The sequence below is a fragment of the Chrysochloris asiatica genome, unplaced genomic scaffold (genome assembly GCF_000296735.1).
Source record: "Chrysochloris asiatica unplaced genomic scaffold, ChrAsi1.0 scaffold00168, whole genome shotgun sequence".
Classification (NCBI taxonomy): Eukaryota; Metazoa; Chordata; class Mammalia; order Afrosoricida; family Chrysochloridae; genus Chrysochloris; species Chrysochloris asiatica.
In genome coordinates, this window is record NW_006408686.1 from 1,347,378 (window position 1) to 1,358,503 (window position 11,126).

General features: G+C 56.7%; 1 protein-coding gene across 1 annotated transcript; it reads right to left on the reverse strand.

Moving 5' to 3' along the window:
• Positions 1–11,126, reverse strand: TOMM40 (translocase of outer mitochondrial membrane 40 homolog (yeast)). The gene is made up of 10 exons (XM_006871353.1): positions 11,033–11,126; positions 10,662–10,935; positions 9,985–10,052; positions 9,534–9,626; positions 8,432–8,533; positions 8,243–8,348; positions 1,058–1,180; positions 852–928; positions 665–767; positions 1–140 (listed from the first exon to the last, which is right to left on the reverse strand). Exons 2-10 carry the CDS (start codon positions 10,927–10,929, stop codon positions 1–3), a joined length of 1,080 nt encoding a protein of 359 aa, XP_006871415.1. The 5' UTR covers positions 10,930–10,935; positions 11,033–11,126.

Sequence of the window (11,126 nt, forward strand, 5' to 3'; positions counted from 1 at the left end):
TCAACCAATGGTGAGGCCGAAGCCACACTGGAACTTGTTTTTGCGGTGATTCAGGAAGGCCCCCAGCGCCAGAGTCAGGGGCAGTGGCGGAAGCTTCTTCTCCAGCGTAGCGCCCACGATCCAGTTGCTGTCCACAGAGCCTGTGAGTAGAAGGCCAAAAGCGGGGTATGTGGGGATCCCTATGGGTCGCTGTATCTTCACATTCCAGGCCATCAGACCCCAGTCAGGCTGACTGCCTGGAGACCCTATGTGCGCAGGCACGCCCACCCCCAGTTGTAGCCGGCCCACTACTCTTCCACCTCAGTAGTGACCCCCTAGGACTCCTGACAGTCCACACTGGGCCCCCCTGCCCTAGCCAAGGTCACCCAGGAGGTGGTTCTGAGGCCCGGCCAATCCTGAGCAGGCCTCTGGGGTCCTCACAGGCAGGCCTGGGTCCACCGGGACCCATGGGAGCCTCCGTCTCTCTCATGGGAAACAGCTGGAGGAGGGCTGCAGGCAGTGGGCGGGACAGGACTGTGTAGTGGGCAGTTGGCAGAGGCAGGGCCCAGACATGCCCACTGGCTGCCCTCCACCCTGAATGAGGTTCACACAGGAGTGCCGGACACTGCTCTGCACCCCTCCCCTGGGCTCCGTGGTCACTCGGCAGGGAACCCGAAGCCTCTACCTTTGAAGAGGAGATTGGCCTTGGGCAGGTCCAGCTGGTACCCGAAGGAGACACTCGTGTCCTGCATCCTCGTGCTGGCCTCAAACTCCACACCCACTTGTAACTGAGGGGCAGGAAATGGTTACCATCCATCAGGGAGCCAGAGTACCTCACAGCCCGGCACTCCCCTGCCCCACCCCGCACTCACCTGGTCACTGGCTTTGTGGTAGTATGTTGCGTGCATACCAGCCTGGCCCAGTGTCACTGTGGCTAACCAGTTGTTCACTGTGAGAGTAGGGGCGCGGAGCAGGTTACCAAGGGACTTGGGGGGCTATGCCACCAGTTCTCTCCTCAGACCCAAGGAGGCCAGGCCCCAACCCCCTCCTCCCTCAGACCCCAAGGTCCCCAGCTCACATGTGTATTTCCCAGCTAGAGACACGACTGTGCCCTCCTCCCCTGGCCGCCGGTGGTAGACCAGCTCTCCACCCAGGGCCAGACAGGGTGTGATGCTCTGGAGGTAATGGGCCACGAGGATACCTGCAAGGGAGGGGAGGGCAGCAGCTTTATCCTGGCTGGGTGGTCAGTGTCCACCCAGCAGGGGTCGGGGTGGGTGCCCTCCCTCCTCCTGCCAGGATGCTTCAGGAAGCTTTCCTGGCTTGCCTACAACTGGCAGGCTCAGGCCAGGCTCTGGCTGGCCCCACAGGGACCTCACTGTGACACCATCGACAGAGACGGTCACTCACCCGGGGTCCCACCAGGTGTCAGGGGCAGACTCCAGGCCTGTACGCCTCCCACGCCCAGGCTCGGAACCACTCTGCCGCTGCGAGAGGCAGGAGAGTAGGGTTGTTATGAGCACAGCCTGGGGCTGCACAGGGAGCAGCGTTCAAATCCAGCCCCATTACTGGGCACTGGAATGACCATGGGGTACTGTGGACCTTGTGTTTGGTGTCCACAGGACAACCTTTGGGGGGGGCAATGAATACTAAACGCGGGGCTATCACCAGCATACAGGCTGGGTCCGGTCCCTCCCAGCCTGTGTACACATTTGTGAACCAAATGCATGTCCACCATGGGGCAGAGCTCCCAAGTCTTCGAAGTGGAGGAGAGTGGAGCCCACCAGGCAGTTTTATAGAAGTAGAACCAGGCGAGAGGAAGTGGGTCCATCAAGTAGGACAGACACATCCAGATCAGGAAAGGAGGCAGAGTGGCACAGAAGACTCCCCGGGGGAGAAACACACCAGATGGAAACCTCACCCAGCCAGAGAGGAAGTGGCATGGACGTGTCAGCACTGGAAGACGCTCCCCAGAATAATGAGATGGACCACACAGATGGACAAGCTAAGGGACATCCGCACTGGAAAGCAGCCCCCATGATGGGCCTGAGGCTGGCAGGATCTCTCAGTGAGGTACTGATGGGGTTCCCAGTGACAGATCAGCGGGGGACTGGGTCCCAGTGGGCTCCCGAGTGCCAGCTGTGGCTCTAACTGGTAACTGATACAAATCGGTCCTGATGCCCTTACCATACACTTAGTTGAGGGGGACACAGAGGCCCACCAAGGGGAAGAAGCTGGGGAAAGCCACATAGATTCACAGCTCTGCTAACCACTGGAACCTCCTGGCCACCCTCAAACATCTCCCCTCCTCCGGGTCTCTGTTCTAGGCTGCCTTGGCTGCCCCGTGCCCTGGGAGATGATCCAGCTCCTCACAGCACAGCTGCAGGTCCCTGTGAGACTGAGCCCCGACTTCCAACCTGAGCAGCTCGCCCTCCCCACAGTCACACTGCAGAAGCCAACCTGCCGACTCACACCGGCACCTCACTCTTTCCTGCACCTGGCTCATTCCCCCAGCACACCCTAGCGGTCTTTCTTCTCCCACACCGGCACCTCACTCTTTCCTGCACCTGGCTCATTCCCCCAGCACACCCTAGCGGTCTTTCTTCTCCCACTCGGGAGCCCCCCCTTCAGGTAACAAGACAGCAGCCACAGGAGTCTGCGGGTGCCCCAGGCAGCGTACAGCCTCCTCTGGGGTCCCTTTCGCTGGGCACCACCCTATGTTGCTGTTTTGTCAGCATGTTCCCTCCGAGCTACCTCCTTGCTGTTGTTCCAGGCACGGCCCAGCCCCTACCAGGCTCCGGGTATTTCCTGGCACGCCACCACCTGCCCTCGACAGCGAGCTCCATGGGGGCAGCTTTATTAGACCAACGAGGCTCAGCTGGGGCGAGTTTGCTCCTCAGCATGCACACGGTAAGATCTGCAGCCATCCAGACTGCGAGGGAATGCCACAGGCATCTAGTGGGTGTGTGAGTCCAGGGACAGTGCTCCACACGTCACAGGGCAGCCACCTGCACGAAGAGGGATCTGGCGCCCATGGTCAAGTGTCCAGGTCGAGAAACCCTGTACACTTCTAGTGTTTGAAACAGAAGCAGGCAGATGGTGTTGTAAAATGCTGGCGACGCCATGTACATCAGAACAAACACCATGCCATCTTCACAGCCGATGCAGAGCTGCAGCCACTGTGTCAATGCATCGTGAATCCATCTTGTATACCGACCCTCTTCTTTACCAAGCATGAGGCCCCTTCCTTCTGCAGGGACTCCTCATTCCTGACACTACGTCCATGCTCGTGAGACCAAGTCTACGGTGGATTCTGGCTGTACTGCTTCCAAGACAGCTTTGGGGGTTCTCCTGGGACTTTTTAGTATTCTTCACCAACACCCTAACTTAAACAAACTCATTTTTCTCCGATCTTCCCGATTCCCAACAACTTACAGATAACACTGCAAAGAACGGGTGTTCCGGAACACTTCCTCATGCTCATGCAGAACCTGCACACAGACCAAAAGGCTGTTGTTCCAAGAGAGCAAGGGGATACTGAAGGGGCTGAAATCAGGAAGGTGGGCGCCAGGGTTGTATGTTTTCTCCATACTCATAAGCCTGTAAGCATGTAATTCACAAAACGGAAGAATGCAGTATCAGGACTGGAGAAAAGCTCATAAACAACAGATGACACAGCCTTGCTTACTAAAAGCAAAAAGAACTTGAACTACTTAACTGATGAAGATCCAAAACCACAACCTTCAGGATGGATTGCATCTCGGGAACAGAACACAAACATCCTCAAACAGGACCAATAAGCAACATCAGGAGACGGACGCTGTGAAGGGTTTCATCATCAGTGCTCACGGAAGCAGCAGTCAAGCAAGCAAACAAGATACTGCACTGGGCAAATCTGCTACACGAGATTTCTTTAAAGTGCTCAAGAGCGCAGGTATCACTTTGAGGACCGAGGTACCAATCATCTCATGTAGCATGTGAGTGCTGAGCAGGTGACGGATGTGTCCTATGGACAAGGAATGAGCACAGCCTCCCCATCACAAGGGGCCACGGAGGTTCAAAGCACTTCAAAGAAGCAAGCGGAGAGGTTAGGTCTGAGAGGTGAGGGGAAGGCCCTTGGCACAGGGAGGAGACAGACCTGGGAAAGGAGGCTCCCCTCTCCAAACCTGGGCCAGGCTGGGAAGGTAGCCACACCCTCGGCCTGCTAGGTGGCTTGGAGAAGTCCCCAGGGGCTGCAAATGCTTCATTCCTTGCCTCAGCCAGCAGCCTTCATCCTCTCCCCTGCCTTCTAAGATCACACCCGGGATCCAGAACCCCACAGACAACCTCTCTCTGCTACTAGGCCCTACAGCCACCTCAGGCTCCCCCGGGAGGCAGCTTCATCACAGCATTGAGCTGGGATTATTTGCTTCAAGGCCAATGTCTCTCTCCCCCAGGCCTGGAGCCACTCAAGGACAGGAGTGGGCAGTCTGGGTCACAGCCATGTGGCCTAGGGCTGGGTACACTAGGTGCTCAGAGTGGAGGCCGGAAAGGAACAGAACCTCTGGGAAGGGTCTGGGTTCAAACAGGTTTTTTGAGTTAGGTTTCAGTTCAAATTCCAGCCCTAGTGCCTGTAAGCTGTGTGATCCTATGTCAAACTTCACCCCTGGGTCTCAATCTCCCCATCTCTAAAACGGGGGGGGGGCAATAAAACCACAAACACCACCTAACCAATGGGTGGTGCCATGAAAATCCAGGTAGAAAGTTCTAACCCCCTTGTAACAGAAGAGGACCTGAGGTCCACAGTAGGCGGGGCCACAGCCTGAAGTCCAAGAGCTGGCCGGGGTGGAGTCTGAGCAGAGAGCGCTAAGGTAGTGTCGCACAGACTCAGGTGCTGTTTGTGTCTGAGAGGAGAGACCTGTAAGAACTCAGACATGAGGCAGACAGGGGTGATTAACCAGGACAAGGTCAGTGAAGAGGTCTGGAGTAAGGTGCCTCCTGCCAGCACGGAGAGCCTACTGAGAAGGTTCACTGAGGCACTGTGCTCGGTCTGTCCTGAGCTTGGCCTGGGGAAGGAAGGAATGCCACACACATGCTCTCCATGACCATCACCCGTGCCTTAGCAGAATAAGCAACCTCTGAGCTCCTAGTCTATTCCCAACACCATTCCAGACAGTGGGGTTTAAGGAAGCCCTCAGAGAGCTGGCACCCCAGTGAGGAGATGGGAGAACAAACCAAGTGTGGTCACTTTCCTCCAGAAGGTCTCACTGAGGGACCACAGGGAACAGCTCTGCGGCAGACAGCATGTTCAAAGGTCCTGAGGTAGATAGAACTTGGTAATTCCAGGAAGCACAGGAAAAGCTCCCACAGGCCAGCTGACCTGGTCCTGGTGAACAGCTGAGTGCTGACATCAGCACAGGGGGCAACCATCAGATCACACCTCTCCCAGCTCAGGACGACCCCAAAGCCCTTCCTTAATTGAGGGAAGCTCTCTGAGGCAGCCCTGTCCTAGACTTCCTCCTTCCTCATCAGCTGTTGGGGAAGAGCCAGTGATGCCCCCAGCAATCAGCAGGGGGCAGCAATGTTCTGGAGTGGCTCCCAGGCCTCTCCTTACAGGGCCTGGGCCTCTGCAGGTGCAGCCCCACCTGGGAGCCTGTCCTGGCCAGGACCCTGTGGGCCAGTACCCGCATCTCTCCTGGCCCTGCTCCAACCGCTGCCCCGAGAATACTGCTGTTCTGTGTTACATACCGATTGGTGTTCCCCTCACGTGCACACGAACAGTGGCCGAGAAGGAAGACCAAAGAACTGATACATGTGAATTACGGTGCTTACAAACAATACCGACTATACCACGGACCACCAAAAGAATGAACAGAAACCTCTATGTTGGAGGAAGTGCAGCCAGAATATTCCTTAGGAGCCAGAATGGTGAGTTTTTGCCTCTCATACTTTGGAAGGAACAGTCCTTAGAGGGCATCATACTTGGGAAAGTGAAGAGTTGGTGAAAAAGAAGAAAATCCTTCAAGAAATAGACTGGCACACTGGCAGCAACAGAAGGATCAAACATAAAATTGCGAAGATGGCTCAGGAGCAGCCCGTGTTCTGTTCTGTCGTACATGGAATGGCTGAGTCTGAATCAACTCAACGGTGCCTAACAAAATTGTGCTGGAATCCTAGCCCCTGTACCTGTGGATAGGAGACCCTAGGTGGCACAAATGGTTAAACGCTGGACTCCTAGTTGAAAGGTTGATGGTTTGAGTCCACTCAGAGGCACCTCAGGAACAGGCGTGGTGATCTGTCTCTGAGAGGTCACAGGCACAGGGCAGTGGTAGTCCACTCTGCGAGGGGGATCATGGAAGGCTGCGATTCCATTTGGGAAGTGGCATGTACATGTGTTCTGTGAACAAGGGGACTTTAGCTACAAAAGCAGTGAGGTGGGTCTGAGAGGCACAGGGCTGACACACACACCTGAGAAAGACGAGGCCAGATTGGGGCCGGGGGTACAGTCGCCTTGACCACTTTTGAGAAGGAAGAAAAACTGATTAAGCACAACAAGCCAGTAAGCAGGAATTGGGGGACAGGGGCAAGGAGAGGAGCTGAGGTAAGGATGTTGCTCCAGGAGACAGGGAGGATGCCTTTCCCTAGACCCAGTGCCCTGAAGTCAGCTTCCTGAAAGGGAGAGCAGACACTAGTGACAGCCACCTGTGATGCAATTTGTCACAGTGGTGCAGGAGAACTGAGCCTCACTCCTCTTTATCAGCCAGGGGAGTCCCCACTGGCTGCTTTTTACAGCTCCCAGGTGCCAACTTCTCTGGGAAGGCCCCGTCCCCACCCCCAGCCTCCCTGACTGGGATGGAGTCAGCAGCTGTGGGGCAGATCATGACAGCTCCAACCTCCAGGAGCACACCCTCCATATCCCACCAGCCAGCAACCCACAACCAGACCCCAAGCCCTTCGTCTCCTCCTCTGCCTCCCAGGGAAGCCCTTGGGGGTCTGGTCTCCAAAGGCCAGTTCAGGGGATCCTGTGAGGTAGCACGTCAGACCCTCGTCTCCCCTGCTCAAAATCCTTCTAGAATGTCTGGGCAAATGAGAGCTCTGTGTGTTAAATGCTAGGTGGCTAATTGCAAGGTTGATAGTTCAAACCCACCAGCCTCTCTTAAGGAGAAAAGATGAAACTGTCTACTCCATATTTGTTGTTGTTGTTAAGTGCCGTCAAGTCAGCTCCGACCCATAGCGACCCTGTAAAGAGTTTCCGAGGAGTGAAGCGCCGACCTTGCAGTTCAAACAGCTTTGCACTCTGACGCATCAACCCACAGCGCCACACCAGGACTCTACTCTGTATTTACCGCCTTGGAAACCTTCAGAAGCAGTTCTAGTCCTTCCTATAGAGTCGCTGTGAGTTGGAATCAACACGAAGGCAGTGGGTTTTAAGGGTCCTGGTGAGGATCTGTAGGATAAGCACTGGATTGCTGACCATAAAGTTGGTGGTTCAACCCACCAGCCACTCCTTAGAAACCCTATACAGGATCGCTATGAGTCAGAATCTACTCAATGGCACTTTATAACTAGGCCCTCTGCAAAGTGGTCCTGTCTCTTCTCACCTAGATCACCTTTTGCAGCCACACTGTCTCCTTCATGTCCCAGGAACTAGATGCTGCCTCAGGCCCTTTGCACTTGCAGCTCCTTCTGGCTGGAAGGCAGGATTCCTACCCTCTGCTCTGTCTCTCAGAACTTTACCCTGATTCCTAGGGCAGTTCAACAGTGGGTTTGATAGGCACTGGGGTGCACTGTTGAATCCACTGTGTGAACGTGAACACACACACTCACACACACACACACACGTAGTATGTGCTCAAAAAATCCTCTTGGGATGAATGCAGAGAAATCACAGACAGACACTGAGACACCCTAAGGGAAGGGAGAGACTAAAACAGAGGGATAGACCGAAGGCAGATGGTGTCTGCTCCCACCTGACCCCACCAGGACTGATCCATGTCAGCCCCCCTTCATACATCCTTCCCCCACAACCTCACTCCCAACCAGAGCCCCGTGAGGAACAAAAACTTGAGCAGCCCACAGGGCCCTGATTCCCGCCCCAGGCCCGCTTCCTGTGAAGCGCTTCCCAGTTATTAACTCCGAGAAGCTCCATAGCCACGCTGTGTGGGCCAGCCATTTCCAGTAGGAACAGGTCCAGAGAGGCGGAAGCTGCCGCCACCACACCTAGACAGGCACGGAGCCTGGTGTGAACATGTGCTCGCCCCTGCTAGGCGGGGTCAGCAGCCCTTACCTGAGCCCACGAGGACGTCTGGGTTCCCAAGGGTGACAGCGGCAGTGAAGTCGGAACCCCGGTATTCCCCGTCCACCTGCCAGTTCACGAACTTTGACTGCTGAGTCTGTGGGGAACCCAGGCATGTGTGAGGGCCACCACTGAGCCCCAGGGCTGGGGGTGCAGCTGGGGGAGAGAGGGCCCTCTCACCTGGATGGCCATCTTGGACCTAAGGCCGGGGCCCAGTTGGTGGATGAGCTGTGCGTTGAGGCTGCCACTGTTGTCCATGTCACCCACCAGCACGGGGAAGGCCTGGGGGCAGGGGCAGAAGCAGGGCCAGCGTCAGGACAGGACAAGGGCGGGCGAGAAAGCTTCACTTTAGGGCCCCTCCCTCCAAGGAGCCCTGGTGGCGCAGTGGGTAATGCACTGGGTGCGTGCAAGGCCAACAGTTTGAATCTACCAGCTGCTCTCACGAAGATTTACAGCCACGGAAAGATTTACAGAGCTGCCAGGGGTCAGAGCTGGCTTGATGGCATACCACCAACTCCAGGAAGCCCTCCCAGACCATGTGGACTGCATAGGCTATCCTCCTAGGCCCCAAGACTCGTAGTGACGCTCGAGAGCAGAGTCAAACCGCCCCAAAGGGTTTCTGAGGCTGCAATCCTTACAGGAATCTCGTTCTCCTGTGGAGCTGCTGCTGGGGTTCAAACCACCAGACCTATTGGTTCCCAACGGAGCACTTAAACCATTGCACCACCAGGGTTCCTCCCACAGCCTCTAGGCTCCCATTTCAGCACCCTCCCCCCAATGGATGATGACACCAGGGCCAGGCACACACTAGACACAAGGAAGGTTTGTTGAATAAATGAACCTAAAGGGAAAGACATACAGTTGCCACTGCGTCCACCCCATGTGCGCTCCATAGGGTTTGGCTGGCCTTACAGGTCTGTCTCCCAGGGTCCTCTGTGTCTCTCCTAACTACGTCCTGCTCCAGTCTCTTTCTAGGCCCCCACTTCTGCCTGTCCCCCTCCAATCTAGTCCCGCGAGATGTTTCTAAGGCACTGACATCTTTCCTCCTCAGATCTTCCCAGGTTGCCTAGTGACCTCCAGACAAAGTCCAGCTATCTAGTTTAGCATTTGGAGCTCCAGTACGCTGCAGCCAGCCCTGCCCACTTGGGCTCACCACTGACAGGAATAGGAGAGTTGTTGTGTAAACACCCCACACACACAGAGACTCCAGCTCTGGCCTTCTCTTAAGGCTACATGTAGTTTGTTTACAAAAACAATGAATGAATGACAAAAAAAATCTCACCTCTGTGGGACTCAGCTGCTTGGTTCCCACATACGTAACCCCAAAGTGGTAGTTGGATTCCCCGACTGTGCTGAGGGCTACCGTGTGGTTGACCTGGGTGAAGAGGGAGGGCTGTAAGCTGGAGACTCGGAACCATCTCCACAGCTCCAGCTGGGCCCACTGCTACCAGCCCCTGCCCTGGTCCAACCAGGCTGTAGACTTCAAGGAGAGGCCCGACTGGATGAAAAACTCAAGGGAAACAGTGCACAGGGAGGCACTTCAGTCCTGCCTGGATATTACAGGGGTGGACGAGGTTGTGTGTCTTTCTGGGTTCTTGGTTCTAAAATACTACCATCAGCCCCCACTAAGCAGTTGGCCTCAAGTCAATGATGGGTCTTTTCACCCTTTTGGGAAGAGGAAGAGGGCTGTCAAAGCAGATGCAGGGGGCTAGCTGGGATGACCTCTGACTCACCTGGAAGTGGTTACTCAACCCTTTGTTGACTGTGAGTTTGACACCCTCCATCTGGATGGGAAACAGTTCTGGAGAAGAGAAATGTTGCCACACTCCCCTACCGGTTTCCAGAAACCCACTCACATCCCACGCTCGCCAGCTCCCCCTTTCCAGGAACCCAGAGGAGCAGCCCACCCGCCGGTGGAGAGGCAGTCTAGCCTAGTATGCAGAGCCAGGCGAAATCACCGTCTCTCTGTGCACCTCAAACCCATGTGTAAGGTGAGGGTGCACCTTAAATCAACAGAGTAAAGGCTGCTGAGACGTGCTCAATCAGTCGTCACAAGCAGGATTACAGTAAATCTTCCATATCAAGATCCGGAAGCCTTGGGTGCCGCCCCCATCATGACACCTGGTTAACATGGTGACCTTGGGCCTCAGTTCCCTCCCAAGCCCCACGAGGAGGCTGGCTGGGCGTCTAAGGCTTTCCCCCTACAGCCCTGGCTGGCATTCCACACCAAGTTCCACCATCTGATCCCAGCGTTCGACGCGCCAAACCCAGTGATCCGCCATGCGATCCCAACGTCAGCCCCTAACACTCGGTTCAACAATTTCCGTGCCTCACACTCATTCCCCAGGGATCCCCCGTTGCTCCCCAAGATCCAGGGCCACCCCCGCCCCCCGAGGCCCTCTCCCCTCACCCTTGCACTTCCGGTGGCACTCCTCGAACGTGCCCGGATTGGGCAGGCAGCCGCAGGCCCCATCGTCCGCGGTCCCTCCGGCTCCAGCGGCTCCGGGGGTCCGTTCTGAGGCTCGCCCCGCGCTGGCCCCGGCGCCCAGGCCGCCTCCGAGGGGCGGCAATGTGAAACCCGGAGGCGCGGGCGGAGGCGGCGGCAATCCCACGAGGGCGGGCGCAGGCGGTGGCGGCGGCCCAGCGGGTGGCGAACTGGCGGCCAACACGTTCCCCATGGTCGCCTGCGGGGGGAGAGGTCAGAGGCCGGAGGTCAGGGCCCGCGCGCCACGGGCCCAGTCCTCAGCGAACCCCCACCCAGCTGTTAGCCCCGGTTCTCACTGCCGGCGGCGGCAGAAGCGCCTGCTCCCCGCCTGGGCTCCGCTCCCACCCCGTGCGCCACGCGCAACCGAACCCACTGCCGCCGCCGCACCGT